At 30.1% G+C, this 18,828-nt stretch overlaps 2 protein-coding genes across 6 annotated transcripts; one reads left to right on the forward strand and one right to left on the reverse strand.

Moving 5' to 3' along the window:
• Window positions 1-2,577: 2,577 nt before the first annotated feature.
• On the reverse strand, window positions 2,578-7,932 carry LOC101267153 (ras-related protein RABE1a). Of its 2 annotated transcripts, none has more exons than XM_004246423.5 (9): window positions 7,618-7,932; window positions 7,380-7,494; window positions 5,068-5,140; window positions 4,368-4,468; window positions 4,145-4,210; window positions 3,704-3,801; window positions 3,544-3,606; window positions 3,375-3,467; window positions 2,578-2,932 (listed from the first exon to the last, which is right to left on the reverse strand). In XM_004246423.5, exons 2-9 carry the CDS (start codon window positions 7,450-7,452, stop codon window positions 2,849-2,851), a joined length of 651 nt encoding a protein of 216 aa, XP_004246471.1. In that variant the 5' UTR covers window positions 7,453-7,494; window positions 7,618-7,932; the 3' UTR covers window positions 2,578-2,848. The 2 variants fall into 2 exon arrangements, with proteins under 2 accessions (XP_004246471.1, XP_069145368.1); XM_069289267.1 differs by having other exon boundaries at window positions 7,380-7,530; window positions 7,618-7,709.
• Window positions 7,933-14,836: 6,904 nt separating this feature from the next.
• Window positions 14,837-18,688, forward strand: LOC101266444 (soluble inorganic pyrophosphatase 4). Of its 4 annotated transcripts, none has more exons than XM_004246420.5 (11): window positions 14,845-14,996; window positions 15,078-15,132; window positions 15,946-15,984; window positions 16,168-16,312; window positions 16,418-16,446; window positions 16,882-16,947; window positions 17,031-17,138; window positions 17,718-17,783; window positions 17,855-17,975; window positions 18,130-18,211; window positions 18,340-18,688. In XM_004246420.5, exons 4-11 carry the CDS (start codon window positions 16,177-16,179, stop codon window positions 18,380-18,382), a joined length of 651 nt encoding a protein of 216 aa, XP_004246468.1. In that variant the 5' UTR covers window positions 14,845-14,996; window positions 15,078-15,132; window positions 15,946-15,984; window positions 16,168-16,176; the 3' UTR covers window positions 18,383-18,688. The 4 variants fall into 4 exon arrangements, with proteins under 4 accessions (XP_010325882.1, XP_004246468.1, XP_010325883.1 ...); XM_010327581.4 differs by having other exon boundaries at window positions 14,856-14,996; window positions 15,946-15,991; XM_010327580.4 differs by lacking the exon at window positions 15,946-15,984 and having other exon boundaries at window positions 14,837-14,996.
• Window positions 18,689-18,828: the final 140 nt, after the last annotated feature.

Here is an 18,828-nt window from a genome sequence, read left to right on the forward strand (position 1 = left end):
TGAAGATCTTTGAGTCTCTATATATCCATTTTATCACTTCAATTAATTCTTAGTTTCTTTAGTTGGAAGAACTTTACTAAGAGATAGGAGAGAAAAAAGAGAGCAATGGATTAAATTATATATAAAAAAAAAATATTCCCTTTTTAAATTATTTTTTTAAAAGAAAAGCTCTTTCATCTACATTCTTCTCATATATTAAATTTATTTTTGCTTGGCTAAAGTTCCAAAAGCCATTTTGAAAAAAATAGTAATTTTATTCAACTTTTGCAAATAAGTTGTGTTTATTACTTAATATTTAATAATATACACATACTTTTTCTTTTTAAAAAATTAAACAAACACTTCAATTCCTTAAAATAAACATTTAAAAACAAATAACACTATTTTTTTGGCTTTCCAAAAGTTTGGACAAACATAACATGTTCTTATTTTATATAATATTTTTTTTAAAAAAAAAAAGTATCTCTCTTTCTCTTTATCCAAAAAAAAAAAAACTTTTCCCTTTCCTTATTTTAAAGTCTCTATGATTAGAATATAAAAACAGTAGTAGCCACTAATTTTAGATTAAAAATGATTAAAGTAAGATCATTAGTCAAGATATTGCACTCAGACAGGAAAAGCCAATTATATTATCACTAAATAAACACATATTGGACAAGTGGACTATAAGTTTCCTAATATGTTGATGAATATTCAAAAGATTGTGTTGAGTATGTAAACAAAGTTCAGTTGATGCATAATACAACTTAAGTTAAACTAAAATAGTTTTAATATATCTTAATATTATGAAAATTCTTTAAGACAAATTGTTCCAGTTTAATCCAACCAAATAGTAATAACTGTTGAGCTAAGTAAGGTTGGAGATACTTTATACATTTAAAGATAATGATATTTTATATATTTAAAGATAATGGGCTCAAGCTCTACGAATGATTTTTTTTTTTATGTTAACAGTATCAAATAAGCTGACTGAACGCACGAAAAAATTATGTGAAGTGAAATGAATTGGATCAAATGTACTGCTAAATATTAATTTCTTTATTTGTTTTCTTATAATTTGCTTAATTGCGTCATTAAGGAAAATTATCATATTTATAATATGTAACATCTCAAATGAAAAAATTAAAATATTTTGATAAGAACTTCATGAGTCAATTTAGATTATATATTTAGTGGACATAAGACAATTGGATAGGTTATCTTTTTATGATTGTTTTTATTATATTTATTTTATGAGAATTCAAATTAATTTAAATATAAATATCGAAAATCAAATAGCTAGTAAAATCTTATCCTAAAACTAACACATTGGTGATAATATTATTTTTCAATTAGAAATTGTTTGCCTCTTGGGACAATGATTAGTCATTTGAGTTTTGTCATCATGAATTGAGAGGAATTTTAATTTGCTGACTAGAATTACACACACCAAAATAGAAAAAAAAATCACATGATTATAGGTAAAATACTTTTGTATTACAACATGAATTATATATGTGAAGGAAAACCCTAGTGTCTCCTTTAAGCATATAAAAGTTCGATGGGATGCTACAATCTTATGTCACTTCAATCACGATATTTATTTCACTCGTGATATTTGATAATATAATTTTTTAAATATTATTTCACTTACGATACTATGATTATATTCTTTTACTTTAATATTACAAACTTAACAAATGAATAGAGATTACAACTTAAAATCCCTTGGAGAACATTATTTTAGGTTAAGTATCATATTCTATCGCATCTTTTTAATTCATTCCAGAATAATATTCATAAAATTCTTATTTTCTTTTACTTTAATATTACAAACTTAACAAATGAATAGAGATTACAACTTAAAATCCCTTGTAGAACATTATTTTAGGTTCAGTATCATATTCTACCGCATCTTTTTAAAGTTCATTTCAGAACAATATTCATAAAATTCGAATTCTAATAAATTCAGCAGAAAAAAAAAGGGAAAACTTCTTACTCAATTCAATATCCTGGACATCTTTTTTTCTTAATAATATTCGTAATTGACCAAGTTTTTCAATGTTTCATGATTAAAATGACTAGCTACACTTTTAAGATGTCACCTTGATTAATCATAAACAATTTTTTTCATTTCTATTTGATTGGGAACGTCGGGGAACCTCAACAGAAACCTCATCTTTTTTGTCATCGATAAGTTCTTCCCCAGCGTCCTATCATTCATAAAAAAAAATACTTAGATTATTGGGAAACTAATTTTTGAAAGCTCGATTGGCCTGACTTGAGTTATGAACATTTTTGTTCAACAATTTAAACCATTTTGTTTACTTGATTTTGACTTTTAGACAAAGGTAATGTACAGAAATTTTTGAATCTCGTATTTTTAAACTAAAAATACATAGAAATATACTAAAGTACTTTTAAATATTACGATCTTAAACATATCATGTGAAAAGTGAGAATTAAAGAGTCCTCTACAAAATGATCAGAAAACAATTCTTTGTAAATTGTGCTCAATTTCATAGGATGATTGATAAAATGGCAACCCCTAAGGACAATATTAAAATGCAAATGCCCACACAAAAACCCCTCCAAAAGTTTGTACAAGAACATTAGAAGGCAGGTTTGTCCCTTCATTTATATAAGTCAAAAAAGTGGTGAGCAAATATACTGATAATTTTTTTTGCAAATACTAAGAGCTGCCACCAAATACAAATAGATATTGGAAGAGAAGAGCTGTAAAGAGAGAAATACAATAAGAATGTTATAATAATAAAAAAAAGATATTAGTTTCAGCCCTTCCACTAAAATGGTCATTTTAAGGATGTATTTCCCATCATCCTGGCTTCATTTGCTGTTAATCGATATTTTAAGAACCACAGCAAGCTGATTTTTGAGCGCCTTGTGAAGATCCTGCTCCCTGGTCCGGTTGATTTATCCTGATGGTCTGAGGCTGCAAAATTCATGAATGCACGAGTCAGTCCGCGAAATATTCCATGTCTAGGAAATGGAACAAGATAACGTCGTGCTGATGTAGAGTGTATTTGGAGAAACGAAAGATTCAAAGTTAAAAAGGAGGATGGGATGCAACAAAGACTGAATCATGCACAATTATAGGAACTTGGAAGGAAGTTATTTTGTATTTGGGAAACAGGAACAGACAGAAATTTAACAAATTAGTGTGCGCTTCCACCTTTCGTCTACTTTTTTAGAATGGAAGGATCTTTGCCCAACGTTTTCATACACCAACATTTCACCCTTAAACTTTGTCTTGTCAAAAGTTAAATCAATAGAAATGTCAATCATCTCTGGTTTCTACTTAATTTCAGCATTCAAACTTGTCAACCAGCACAAAGTATGCACATTTTAAATGAAATTGGTTTGGAAAATAAGACCTCAGCCTTTGAGTCAGATTCGGCAAGCCTTTGTTTTATATCCCGAGCTATGGAAAAGAAAACCTCCTCAACATTCATATTTGTCTTGGCACTCTGCATTAAATATAACTAGGATTTAAGAGAATTGCAATTGCAAATAGTTACAATGCTGGCAAACAGTTCTACTTACAGTTTCAAAGAATTTAATGCCATATTCATCAGCAAGTGCTTGGCCCTTGGATGTAGGAACAGCCTAGAGAAAAGGTGTATCACAACTCAGTTACACAATGGCACGTATACAACAACATACAAAGATCAGCAGATTGAAGGAGCTAGAGAGGAGAGAGAACCCTTTTGCTTTCATCCATGTCAGCCTTGTTGCCGACCAGTATTTTGTTGACATTGTCGGAGGCATGCTGTTCAATGTTTCTTATCCAGTTCCTGATGTCTAAACATGTACATAAAGTTAGTTTTGACCTGACCAACAGAAGTGTACATTATTCTAGCGTATGAGAAAAATGAATTTAGCTTCTCCATAATTTTAAAGCCATGCTTCATTATAAAGAGGGGCAGAAGTCATAGAAGTAGAACATATAGTTTTGTTGGCAGATGCCTGTTTAGAAGGGATTTAATGAGGGAGATTTCCTGTCAAGACCTCAAACATGTGGTAATACTCCTAAAAGTCAACCCCACAGAGCTTACAAAATCATCCACTACGTAAAAGGAACCACTAAAAATTGGCATAACAAAAAGTTAAAACTCCGCTCCCCCAGTGTAACAAGAGAACTTACTGTTAAAAGATGACTCATCAGTTACATCATACACCAGCAATATACCCATGGCTCCACGGTAGTAAGCTGCAAAAAGAAGGCAATAAAATTAGTAAAATGTGAAGTTGACATATTAATGCAGCAGAACAGAGTACTGACTTGGTCAATGTTCGACCAAAAGAACAATCAAATGATAAATTAGCAAGAAGAAATGAAGAACCGCATGTTTCACCGACAAGCTTACCAGTTGTAATTGTTCGGAATCGCTCCTGACCAGCAGTATCCCAGATTTGCAGTTTGATGCGCTTACTGTCAAGCTCTATGGTCCTTATCTTGAAGTCAATACTGTGAAAGAAGACTTTGCATCAGAATAGGTCTCCCGAAAAATAAATACATAGGAAAACAATAATTTGTTTGTGTGACAATCCATCCATGTTTTTACTATCTCTTGAAACCACTGTGGTCAACTTTCATAATCTACATTCCTAGTCAAGAGGAAATCTGGCCTTCTTATTTGATAAAACAAGAAACCTTTTTTATAAGAGGTAAGTGGTAAAACGAGATACCTTTCTTATGAACTGCTCAACACATTTTCTTCATTTAGATCAATTTATGTTTGTGCATCTTATGTTATCTTTATCATAAGAAAAGGTTTGTATTTCTTGATCACCTTTCAGGTACAAGTGCTAAGATAAAAAACAAAAGAGCAATACAAGAGCATGTGGTCGTAGTGGTAGTCGCAGCGTGTCGTTCACATTTTCATAATGTAAACTCAAGTAAGAGGTTTGTGCTACTTTTCCATAAGAATTTATTATCTTATCAAATTCATAGTTCATCTATCCTTTTATAACATTTGAGTTACAAGTGCTTTAAGAAAAACACCAAAGAAGAAGAAGATGATGAGGTAACGACAATGTTGTTCTAAAAATGTAGAAGATGATTACCCAATAGTTGTGATAAAACTGGTCGTAAAGGAGCCATCTGAGAAACGTAAAAGAAGGCAACTCTTACCCACACCTGAAAGTTCAAAAAGAATCTATTATGTCATCTTCCAGAAGTACTAAACTATTAATAGGAAATTTCAACATATTAGCACAAAAAAACGAACAATCTGTTGAAACAAAAAACACCAAACAGCTACTGATCTTCAGCATAATTTGGAAGGTAACTGATATGCATAATGATGGCAATGTTCTTGATATCGTGCTGCGAGAATATTTCAAAGTGAAAGCAAATGAATAGCGCTGAAAATCTAGCCAATTTTTTCTATATGTCCATCTTCAAACAGCTGAGCATGCTGGGACAATGATTGACACCATCTGTTTTCAACAATTCAGCTACAGCCTACCTAAAAAGTATTCCTAGATTCTAACAACTAGTGCAAAATCTCGCAGATTCTTATACAACATATAATTAAATTTTGCAGGCACTGACTTATTTAGAAATCCTTTTTAACTGACTTATCTTATTATCAAAGTAAATGTTACAACTTTCTTTTTTTTTGAGACAGAAAGTAAATGTTACAACTTACAAGCACTAAAAACAACAGAAACTGAGTTGAGGGCTTGAGGCTACAAAATACAAAAGCTTCTTATCCACTGACCTAGCCAAAATGTTATGTGATTTCTCTCACCCACCTTTAATTTGGGAAATGACTAAGATTTTCCCGCTATCTATAAATGTTGCTTCCAAATAGTAATTCTGTTGGACATATGTGAACACCTTGGAATCCAGTGAATGGTGAACCTTTATTCCCATATTTCATGAGACAATAACTTTCCAGGTCACTTTTATTGTCAATCTCCAGGGCCATTTAAAGAGTAAGCTTTTACTCTAGAACTTCATATTTTCATCTCACTTCATTGACCACTAGATCACACCCTTGGGTGTCATGTTCTACAAATCCCCGATCATGTCCAATATTGTATCTACATTATGCACAAAGAGAGGGATGGGAGGCATCTATTGTTGGTGCAAGAACATAGTCTGAAACTTATATCTACCAGATTTCGAAACCAATATAACTAGTTCGCAGACATGTTTATACATGCATCAAATAAAATTCCAACAGATAATTAATTTGGTTAATGTAGTATTTTTCTTTTACCAATTTTTCTCTCTATCATTTAACAAAACGTAAATGAAACAGAAGCATAACAAGAAATGTATAAAATTATTAAGAGAAAAAAGATCAGACAAGAAAATGGATAGACCTTAATAGGAAAAATAAAAGATAGGAAAGTCGAAAATGACTTAAACAACCAGAAAACTGACCTAATAAGCATCAAGTCAATTTTTATATATATGGCACGTGGACCTGACTCTACCCGAAAAGCTAGCTCTAAAAATTGCCCATGTACATATAAGAAAACCATCAATCTATTCCCCGACTAATGTGGGATCTAACCTATTCTAACACCCCCTGGCAGTCACGTTCAGTCGCAAGTCCCAACAGGACATGGACCGGGAGCCCAAACAAGGATGGACATGGCTCTGACTCCGCATAATGATATAGCCCCAAAAGTTATCTCATGATGAGAGGATTCCGCAAATCCATATAAGCAAACCGCCAATCCATTCTCCAACCAATGGTTAGACTCTAACCCACTCAAACAAACTTAATAAGCATCCATTAATATTTTCCTTCCTAGTTACACAAACATACCAGCAAGTGAAGCATAGTATCAACCGAAAGAACAATACTAACAAAGTCAACAATAAGTTCTTCAAGCTCTAATTGCACTTCATGTCTCAAAGAAGCAAACAAAAATGTTCTCTAGCATCACTGCACACATTTTTGTTATTACATATATACAAAAAACCGCGACTTAGAACTGACGCATAAGCCATTAAAGAAAACTAAACAAAAAAAACACAGTTCTACACCTAGATCACAGGGCTACACATCATTAACCCTATCCCAAACATCTCATATCCTATAACTCAACAAAATTTGATCAATAATAAAATTACACATCGAAAAACTACAAAAAGTTTGTTTCACGCACTAAACTTTCGCTATATACTCCACAAGTTTTAATCAATCAACTACATTTCTACATTTAGTTTCCACAACTCAAACACATAACCTCAAGGTCAATATACATAATTTAAAAAAAAAAAAATCTGTTTCATGCACTAAACTTTCGCTATATACGCTACAAGTTTTAATCAATCAACTACATTTCTACAAAAATCTAGTTTCCACAACTCAAACACACAACGTCAAGGTCAAAAAAAAAAAAAAAAAACTTACCGCTGTCGCCGATCAAAAGGAGTTTGATGAGGTAATCGTAATCAGCTCGAGCTCTAGCGGGTGGAGCGGCCATTAGAAATTATTTCTCAGAAAATGATGAAGGGAAACTCCAACCCTAGATATACAAACAAAACAAAAATCACCTTAAAACCTGAAAATCAAATCAAATCGAATTCGAATAAACATATATACGAAGATTTATACATAATTATAATCATATAAACATACAATTACGTACCGAGATCGGAGAAAAATGAAAAATGAAAGAGAGAGAAAGATATGAAAATATGTTTGAGATCTAATAAATAGAGAGACTGTAAATAAATAAATATTATAGGAGGGAAAGCGTCCTTGCAACGTTAGTCACGTCGGCACCGGTCGGCCGTTGATTTTTATTTACTTCTCTTTTGTACGATCAACTTATTTAGAATGGGTCGGATTGGTCGAGTCTTAAATAAATTTAAATATTTAATTATTTTAAAAAAAGTTATGGTAATTTTAAAATATTATGATTTGATTGAAAAAATTTAATTGTTTGTGATGAGTATGACTTGAAAAAAAGAAAAGAAGATTAAAATAAGTTAGAAGAAGCATAAATTTATAACAAAACTACTTATTTTATTAGGTGGTTAATGTCACCTTTTTTGTTTTCCAATTCAAATGTTGACTTCTTTATCACCTCTCAATAATTAGGTCGTATAAAAAAGTTGATTTGGTTTGATTTTAAAGTTTACTGAGTTGGATTATCGATTATCGATTCGTAGAGATGCTAAATTATTATAAAATCATTAAGATATTGGCTTATTGGTTATTAGTTTATCATTTTTTTTATCGTTATCAGTTCGGTATCGGTTTAACCGTTAAGATTTGACACAAAAGAAAAACAATGAAAATCATTTAGAAACAAGGTGGCGAACCAGATAAACCATGAACATGAGTTACAAGTTACATCTTATTCGAAAGAAAACACTTTTACATTGTAGAATAACCAAGTGTTTGAGACAACCAAAAATAAAAGTAGGAAATCAAACTCTAACTCGAGGACTTAATATACAAAATGGTATAAGTATAATTACTTAATTTACTATCGGTTATCGGTTAACCCGTTAAGATTCAAACTGTTAAAAATCGATAACCCGATAACAAAAAAAGTCAAAACTATTATCAAAATCGCTAAACTAATAATCCAATACTAATATAAATCAATAACTTTTTATTGATTTGAATTGCCCTAGTTTGGATTGGTTCAGTTAATTTGGATGGTTATTTGCGTAAATGATTGATCCTTTTTAATGTCTTCTAAATTTAATTTGTTGCATAAGATTTGTCTAGTGCGGTTTATATTTTCTGTGTGATTTGTAAGCTATTACACAATTGAAAGATTTACCAAGTGCGCACAAACTATAGCGCAGAGTCACAAGATTGTACGACTACATATTTTTTTAGGTTCAAAAAAATATATTATCATAAAAAGTATTTATATATTAGTTAGAAGTTGAAAAAAATAAACAATTCTTGTGAAAATTTTAAAATGTTTTGATTGAAATCCCTCTTATGTCTAATTTGTTTCCATCATATGGACATTTATTGAAAGTGCTATAAGAAACCATGAGAGTTATAAAACAATATGTATCTATTTTGTTTTAGCATAATCATATATTCTTTTACCCTTTCTTTATCAAACTAATTATTCATGTTACTTTACTAAAACAATTATCTTGAGTCGAGAGTTATTAAAAATAATTTTTCTATTCTACGAACACAGTGTACAAGTCTATGTAGTACGTTTATTATACTTTTTGGACATCAACTATAAAATTACAACGATATAAATCTCACGAAGAAATGTCGTTCAAAGAAGACAAATCCATAAGGCCCAAATCACCCTTCTATAGACATTACATATCCATTAAAAACATGGACTAAGGCCCACAGTAAGTGGAGCTTGGGCCAGGAAAGCTCATCTTATCTTAGACAAGGGACTGAGTTAGGGAAATTTACGTAATTACATAATTTAAGATGACATAATCTTTAAAATCGGTATCATCTGGATTAATTACGAAAGTTCCATTTTTTCATCCTCACTCTTAATACTCTGATACATCATTCCACCTCTAAGATATACATTATAACTTTGTGTGTGTAGAATGTATTTGATACACGTGTTATTGCTGATACGTAACTTCAATTATTTCAAAAATAAATATGAATCTAGTTTGTAGTTACGTATAGATAACAATATATTGTTTACATTATCAATGCATAGATCTCAAATTCATTATTTTATAGTACCACAAGTAAGAACATGTTTATAAGTTGTCAAATCTTCAAATGGGAGTATGGGACCTAACTTATCAATACTCTAATAACTACATTAGATAATGAAAATAAATCTTTAAAAAAAGAAATTAGTATGTTTGGTACAAAGAAATCTTGGTTAGTCTAAAATCTAAGAAAATAAGTTGGATAAAAATGAGAGAAATATGATGCATGGAAAACAAGTAGGAAAACTTTGAGTATTCAACTTAATGTAGCAATATTACGTATTTTTATCAAATTTTATTGCTTTTAAATACATTTAAATACGTCGAGATACATGTATATCAGGATATATAGAGTCAAAATAAGGTGATTTTTTTAGATATCGTATTCAAGTGGACTTGCATGTATCTGAATATATAACAAATCGCATTGTGTCTCATTTCGCTCGCCATATCCTATTTATCTAATATCCAAACGCATGTGAATCACATCAGATACATATATGCGTTTGATATGATTCACGTGTATCTGGAAATACATAGCGAATCTCGTTCATCGTCATCACCATTTCATTCGCCTGTCTCCATATTAGTGTATCTGATAGCAAAAATACATGTATTTAAGTATATATTTCTCAATATATGATATAAAACTCTTAATTAATGACAAGATACATAATATTAAAAAATATAAATATTAATAATATATATAATAGTGACATAAAATATTATAAATAATAATAATATATATAATAGTGAAATATGTCTAGTTATATAAATAACAAGTGTTATTAGTGTCATTTCAAGTTCTATCATTTCTTTGCATTCATTGGACAACCACCCCTTTGATCATTCCATCCCCAATCACACTTCCCATCCTATTCCATCTTCATATTGTTTACATAAAAATGATTTTTGGTATAATATTATTTTGCTTACTTACTTACAATATATTAGAAAAACAATTTTAAAAACTTATTTATATTTAATGAAAATATTCTCTATTACCAAACACATACTATAACAAATAAAGTATTTTGCGACAATAATAAAATTGTCACTATAATTAAATTTAGCGATAATAGGATTATATAAATATTTATAACCAATATTCTATATAAACATTTTTTAAAATTTTAGTGATTTTAAATGGGAAAATACTCAAGTACTCCCTCAACCTATGCCCGAAATCCCAGAGACACACTTATACTATATTAAGGTCCTATTACCCCCCTTAACTTATTTTATATGTAATTTTCTACCCCTTTTTAGCCTACGTGGCACTAGTTCGAAAAAAAAGTCAACTATCGTTGGGCCCACAAGATAATGCCACGTAAGCTAAGAAGGGGTAAAAAATTATTAATAAAACAAGTTCAGGGGGTAATAGGACCTTAGCATAGTATAAGTGTGTCTCTGAAATTTCGGGCATAGGTTGAGGGGAACTTGGGCATTATCCCATTTTAAATACAATAACATTAACTTAATTATTGTTGCTACAATAAATATTATCGCAAGAAAAAAATTATTACACTGAATATTTCTTTTATGATAATATCACTCAAAAAAAAAAAAAGAACAATAAATTGACTAAAAATTAATCTATTTTTTATTGACAAAATCAAAGATCCACACAAATTATGTTTAACATTTTGACAAGTCTTCAATCAATGTTTGACGTGGTGATTATAACATTGACCTATTCACATTCACATCACAAATAATATAAATTAAAGACCAAAATAGTACGTACAAAGATTAGGTCCCCCTTAATCAAGCAAGCAAAGACGTGTGGTGCAACTGTCAAACATGTTAATAGTATAGAACTATATATTATAAAAATAAAATAAGGTCTTAATTAATTTATTTGTCTTATAGTGTGTAACTTTTTGTACCGTCACGTTAGTTAATTTAACTAAGTCAAATTTTAAATTAAACTTCAAGCGACACGTGTTTGTGATTTGGGGTTTAAACTTTGAAGTTTCATATATACCGTAAAATCTACTAAATTGATACTCGATAACTAATAAAATCACAAAAATAATAAAAAAAATTAATTTTGACTTAGGTCAATGAAAAATGTCATTGATTTTGATAATATAGTAATATAATATATTTTCAAAAGACTTTTATATATATATATATATATATATATATATATATATATATATATATATATATATATATATGACTTCATTAATATCAGAAAATAATAACTCTTTAAAATTATAAATGTATCTAAGAAAATTTAGTAAAATATGGTTCTATTATTTTTGTTTTTTGGTAAAAAAGTTTAAATATAGTTGAAGCTCATCTCTAACTTTTCTTATTGCATACTAAAGCTCTAGTATTGTCTTTTCGAGCTGTATCATAAAATTGTGAAAAGTCTGAGATGTGATAAGTGTTTCGTCATGCATAACTGGTTTCGAATGTATTTTATTATCTTTAGCTTTATCACCAACATTGTTTTTTCTGATGATAACTACAATTTCTTCTAAACTCTATACTTCTGAAATGAATCTTAAAACATTTTTTGTATTAATAAATATTAAGTTATCGATTAATTAATACTTATACAAAATAATAATATTTCACGATCTACCTATATTAATTTAGTAAAGTTTTATGGTAGTGTTTCGTTATGCGTAACTAGTTTCAAATGTATTTTTTTTTATCTTTAACTTCATCACCAACATTATTTTTTTTCCCGATGATTTCTACAATTTTTCTAAACTCTAAATTTCCGAACATGCATCTCAAAACAATTTTTAAATTAATAAATATCAATTTATCGATTAAATAATATTTCTACAAAATAATAATATTTCATGATCCACCTATATTAATTTAGTGATGTTTTACGGTACTTTTATGAATTGTTCAATATATAAATTTAAGAAAATCTAGTAAATTTTTTTAATCTAACTTTGTGTATATATATATCAAAATATATATATAGAGTGTGAACTTAATTATTATATATATATATTAATTTAAAATAATATCGATAAACTTTAAATACAGAATCTACTTTATTAATTACTAAAATTCTTATAATATTGCTGGTGGAAGATAAACTATGATGTATCAATTTAGACCTTCGATTTCTTCAAATTAATTTGGAACAATCTTTAATCTACTTTATTAATTACTAATATTCTTACAATATTGCTAGTGGAAGATAGACTATGATGTATCAACTTAGATCTTAGAGAACTTCAAATTAATTTGGAACAATCTTTAATTTTGTTCTTGTATTTATTTAATTAATATTAATAAGAAAAGTTGAGAAGAATAGATGTGTCAACAATAAGGAAAGGTAGGTGGAGTCGTTGTTATAAAGAAAAAGTCACATGCATGCAAAAATAAAAAAATAAATTAAAGTTGGAGAATATATATCTTGAATTATAAATTACTTCAACGCTACTTATTCTCATTCCCACTCATATATTCCTTCTTCTCCTTTTTTTGCGAATATTAATAAATTATTGATATGTTTGGTACGAGAATAAAATATCTTGATTTAAGTAAAATATATTACGATACATCTAAAGAGAATGTACAATAATGGAAATAATAAAAAATAATAACAATAAACAAAAAATAGTATTCCAGAAACATTTATATTCATAATTTAGGCGATGGATATCGGAGGTAGGGTAATAGGGGTGAGGAGGGCAATGGCGTAGCTATCCTTATTTCAGAGTGTCCAATTAAACATCCTTCGTCGAAATATTATACCGTATATACAAGTAAAAGATAATTAAGTAACTAAATAATATATTTTGGACAGTTTTAGCAAAAGCAATATGATGTAACTTAATAGTTTTAGGTGCTTTGAAATATTAAAGACAAATAAACTTAAATTGATTGTGTGTTTGAATCTCACAAACAACATTTTTTTCACCTTAGCACTTGAACATCCTTCATAAAAATCCTAAACTTCCCAGTGAGAGGATAGGAGGGTGTTATGAAACTTATTTTTCTTATTCGTAAGTTATTTTCTTAATCTTTAACGAACTTAATTATTTTTATAGAGAATAATTTTTTCTTTTCAAAATATATAACTATCCAAACATGAAAAATTTCACTGTACCAAACACATTTATTTCATGAAATATACATTTGCAGTAGTAACAAATGCTTTCATTAAGCGCTAGTTATAAATTCAACTGAATTCAATATTTTTTAAATATAATTAAAAAATTCATGTGTAATTACTACCTTTAAAAACTCAATAAATTCATTCTAATAATCTTAAATGTTTTATGCTAAACTTTTTAAATCTCAGTAATCTCCTAGTCAATGCTGACTCAATCATCTTATCCTCTCATAATAACTATATGCAAAAAAATAAGAAAATAAATAAATATAAAGTAGATATTTGAAAATAATGTCCTATGTTTCATGTTTGCAAGCAAAGAAATATTTGAACATTTAGCCAAACTCAACATATTTTTTTGGTTAAAGAAAAATAAGTATCGTCTACTTTTTTGGGATAATTAAATTGAACAACATGCCTAACACAAGATATATTTTTGTTAAAAAAAATTAATAACTTGTTTCCACGTCTAAATTTGGACAAAATTAAATGCGCGCATTTTTATGTATTTATTTAGCTTGCATTTTTAAAAATTAATTTAACTAATTTTCAAAGTAAATCAATTTACATAGACTAAAAATTTAATTATTCAATTGAATTAAATTTTTCTGTATATTAATATAATAAAAAATATATCATACTAAATATTTCAAACTAAAAATTTAATTATACAATTTTTTGTATATCAACATTATGAAATATTAATAAAAAAATTTATTATTTAATTTAAAAAAAAATAATTATAACAACTAAAAGAAACGAAAAAATACCATTAAATATCACATTTCATTCAAAATTTAACACGATTTCACTAGTTATACTGCATGAGTTTGTCATTTCTAAATTTATAATATAAAATTATCTAAATAATTCGTTCTTGTTTATTATATTATATTATCAAATTTAAATGAAATAAATCACACGAATATTCCCTCCACCGCACAAATTTAATCCCTTTAACGGCATCTCCCCATCCTTCATTTCCCGTCAACCGTTAGGAACTCCGTCACTTTCACCGTTTTAAGCCCCACAACACCCAATAAAAAACCTCCACGTGTCAAAAGTATTTATAATATTCGTTTCTAATTTAGAATCTTCCTTTTTTAGTTTAAAAAAAAAAAATGAAACGTAAGAATTATGTTTTTTTTTTTTTTTAAAGCTTTGAGCTGTTTATTAAAGCTTTTGAAATGGCAGAGTATTAAGAGCGGGAAGAAGGAGAAGAACGCGTTTTACACCTTCATTACTCAACTTTCTAGGGTTTATTCTCTTTCTCTTTTTTTTTTCTTCTATAAATACTCTTTCTCGGTTTGCCGTTGTTCATACGCTTTGTTTTTGTAGATCTGAGCTGTGTGCTTTCACCGACGGTCTTCTTTTTCTCCTTCGTTTGCTTCAGGTATCGATTTTTTTTGGTTTAATGTGTTTTCTGTTCAATGTGCTAGTGATTCTTCGGAAAATGTGTTTGATCGTCTTCATTTTACTTGTTTTAGGCATTCATTTCTGTTTTTTTTTTTGAAGTTTTGTAGTAATGTTTTTAGGGATCGGTTACGTTTTCTGCAGTTTTTGATGATATGATTGGTTTTTATTTCGACGGAGTAATATTTTTGTAGTTAATGCTTTTCCTTGTTCATTTCCGTTTTTTTGGTTGAAAACGATTTTGTTTCTTTAGGTGAGGATCGCTTTCTTCACGGCATTTTTTTTCTCTACTTTTAACTGATATATAGTGTATTTTTTTTGTTTTCGCTCTGTTTTTTTTGTTCTTCGTGAATGTCCTTGCAGGAATGCGTTTAAGCACCTTCGTTTTAGTTCTTTTTGTTGTTTTTCGAAGTTCATTTCGTGTAGCTGTAGTGTTTCATGTTTTCTGCTTCGTTTGGTTCTGCACGTATTTCATGAATTCATTACTGTAAATATCGGGAGTGATTTTCGGCTTGTTTATAGATTACTGAGGAGTTGATCTTTTGGACTACATGGTCGTTATTGACTCTAGTTAACTGGAATTACTGGCAATTGTTTTGTTTACTTGTGAAGTCCTTACTTAGAGCTTTTGTTCAATTATATGTAGGCATCTACATAGCAGGTTTCTGATTTTGTAATTCCAGCAATCAGTATTGTATAGGTAGAGCTAAAACGAGATAGATCTGGCATTGCTGGTTGTTCGTATAGACAGCATGGCGAATTATAACCTCTATGTCTTAATCTCTGTCTGCAGGAAGATAATAATTTTCGATGTTATGGAAATATAAATCTGGTCTCTGGTACTTCCTGGCTGTTTAGGTTTTGTTTGTTTCATTCTGAGTCTGGGTCATTGGTGTAAAAATATACATATATTTCTTACAGATTGTTTTGTTTGATGCCTCTGTTCTGAAAGCTAACATTTGCTTTTCCCATGCCTATGGAGATTCTTACGTGCTACTAATACCTTGATGTCCAGCTAGCAATTATGGTTCCACCTATCGAAACTCAAGTCAAGTCTTCAGTGTCTCATAAGTTCTCCATTCCACCACTTAATGAAAGAATACTCTCTTCTATGACACGGAGATCAGTTGCAGCTCATCCTTGGCATGATCTCGAGATAGGTATTTTATAAATTCTGTAAAGTGAAACACCATTCCCCACAGTTGTGCAAAAAAAAATGACTCCTGGAATATTCTTCATGAGCTAAAATTTGTGTTTTGCCGCAGGACCTAATGCTCCACAGATTTTCAATGTGGTAAGATTCTTTAAAACATTCGAACTGATGTTTAATATCGTTGAACCTTCATATTGGTTTATATGAATAAGGCAGTTTATGCCTCCCATATACGCTGAAATATATTTACCTTAGCTGATAATTGGTATCAAGTCCAAAACATCAAAATTTAAATGAGCAAACATGATTGATCTTCTAGGTCGACACTCTAATTTCATGTTACATACCTTAGATCAGCTGCCAAAATCGAAGTCCTTGCTCTGTCTTTGTGCTAACTTTCTTAAGTTAAGTGGCGCTTTACTTCCTAATTGTAATCTGTACGATCTTCACCGAGTAAAGTGGATTTTTCACCTAGGTACCTTGGGACTTACAAGAGGTTCATATGTGGTTGAAGTTATTTATGTTATACTTGGTTAAGATCTTTTTGTATGTAAACCTACCTATTGGTTGGTGCAGGTGATTGAGATCAGTAAGGGGAGCAAGGTGAAGTATGAACTAGACAAAAAAACTGGACTGATCAAGGTATCAGCGGGTATATCTTGAAGCAAGTAAATTATGAAATTTTAGCTGAGTGACCTGAAACGCTGTGTCATTATTTATTCCAGGTTGATCGTGTTCTTTACTCATCAGTTGTATACCCCCATAACTATGGGTTCATCCCTCGTACACTCTGTGATGACAGTGACCCTCTGGATGTCTTAGTCATCATGCAGGTGAGCTGATAATCCTTTCCCATTGTCCTGATAAATAACACAACTTGTGGATATTAGCTGATAGTTGAACTGCAGCTAAGGGTCCAAGAACTTACCTATAACTTACATGTTTGTGTGTAAGCGAAGGATGGAGAAGATATAGTTTGGTTGTAACTTCCAAACTTATATCTACTACTACTTAAAAACGGTTCTGGACACAGAAAAGTTGATCTGGTCCTGGTGTTTGGTCTTATTATATGCATTTGTGATCTCAGTTATTGCTCTAAATTATGTGGACATTCTGTTACCCTGTATATAACATATTCACTTCTGTATTATGTCTTTTTATCTATATGCTATAAAACTGTTGATTTTTCTTAAGAAGCCAATCCTACAATAGTTTGCCAGTGCAGTGCATGGGTGTCAAGGATGTGGACAATTTAACCATTTGTGGCCTTTGCTATGCATATTTGACAGATTAAAGAAATTATTAGTATTGTGGCTTTAACCTCTATGAACTGTGCCTTTTTTTTTCTTCAAAAAAAGAGATGCCTATAAACAGTTATTTATTCTCTTGATTCTTACCATGCTAATTTACAGGAACCTATTCTTCCGGGTTGCTTTCTCAGGGCTAAAGCAATTGGTCTTATGCCCATGATTGATCAGGTACTTCTCTATGGTTAAAAGTAAATTTTGTGTTCCCAATCTTCCATGTATTAACTCTAGTCAGAACACAGGGAGAAAAGGACGACAAGATAATTGCTGTCTGTGCTGATGATCCTGAATACAAGCACTATACTGATATCAATGAGCTGCCACCCCATCGTTTGGCTGAGATACGTCGCTTCTTTGAGGATTGTATCCTTTTCCAAAATCACAAATCTTAAGAGCAGCATGTATTTTAATTTCAGATGTTTATGACTCATCATTATTACGTTCATTTACTGTTTAGTGTGTGCAAAGCTTGAATAAGAACTTGAGTATATGGTTTGGTCCTTGACTAATGTATCAGACAAGAAAAATGAGAACAAGGAAGTTGCTGTTAATGACTTTCTTCCCTCCGACAAAGCCTTTGAAGCAGTCCAGCATTCCCAGTAAGTAACACCTTCCACCATTTCACACATAACCAGAAATTCAATTTTTCTCCCTTCTGCAGTATGTTATGTTAACGAGAATTCATATTATGCTCGTCTGCTTACGTATAATGTTCTTTTTTTCTCAGGGATCTGTATGCAGACTACATTGTGGAGAGCCTGAGGAGATGATAGTCTTTCCATCTTCCTCAAGTCGTGAATGACCGTCAACATTACATTTCTCATACTAATATACCATATTTTGTCTAATACTGCAAAGCACACAGTTATATACCATGTTGCATGGGCATATAACATGCTATATATATATATACTATGCTTGTATCATCTACTGTATGGGAAATTACTCTTCCATACATTACTTGATGATGACGAAAAGGAAACTTCACGTTTCCCCTGGTCAATTTTTGTATGATTTGAACTTATCTCTTAATTGTCCGATTTGTGAAATGGATTACAAACGAAGTTAAGTTTGTATACTCTCTGTTCTGTTCCTTGAGTTTAATGGCTTCTATTTGATCTGTTCAAACTTGGTACGTTGTGAAGTTTATTTGGTTTGTATTATTAAAAATGAAACTATAATTGATTTTATAAATAATTGTATTGTATATATTGTC

The sequence above is a fragment of the Solanum lycopersicum genome, chromosome 9 (assembly GCF_036512215.1).
Source record: "Solanum lycopersicum chromosome 9, SLM_r2.1".
Lineage (NCBI taxonomy): Eukaryota > Viridiplantae > Streptophyta > Magnoliopsida > Solanales > Solanaceae > Solanum > Solanum lycopersicum.

What these genes read in the sequence shown, in the direction of transcription:
- LOC101266444 (XM_010327580.4), top strand. Translation starts at nt 16,177, where the DNA reads ATGGTTCCACCTATCGAAACTCAAGTCAAGTCTTCAGTGTCTCATAAG. An exon ending in TTATGCCCATGATTGATCAG is followed by an intron (nt 17,784 to 17,854) that starts GTACTTCTCTAT and finishes GTCAGAACACAG; the next exon opens with GGAGAAAAGGACGACAAGAT. An exon ending in GAAGCAGTCCAGCATTCCCA is followed by an intron (nt 18,212 to 18,339) that starts GTAAGTAACACC and finishes TTTTTTTCTCAG; the next exon opens with GGATCTGTATGCAGACTACA.
- LOC101267153 (XM_004246423.5), bottom strand. Translation starts at nt 7,452, where the DNA reads ATGGCCGCTCCACCCGCTAGAGCTCGAGCTGATTACGATTACCTCATC. An exon ending in TGATGAGTCATCTTTTAACA is followed by an intron (nt 3,802 to 4,144) that starts GTAAGTTCTCTT and finishes GTACATGTTTAG; the next exon opens with ACATCAGGAACTGGATAAGA. An exon ending in GCATTAAATTCTTTGAAACT is followed by an intron (nt 3,468 to 3,543) that starts GTAAGTAGAACT and finishes TATTTAATGCAG; the next exon opens with AGTGCCAAGACAAATATGAA.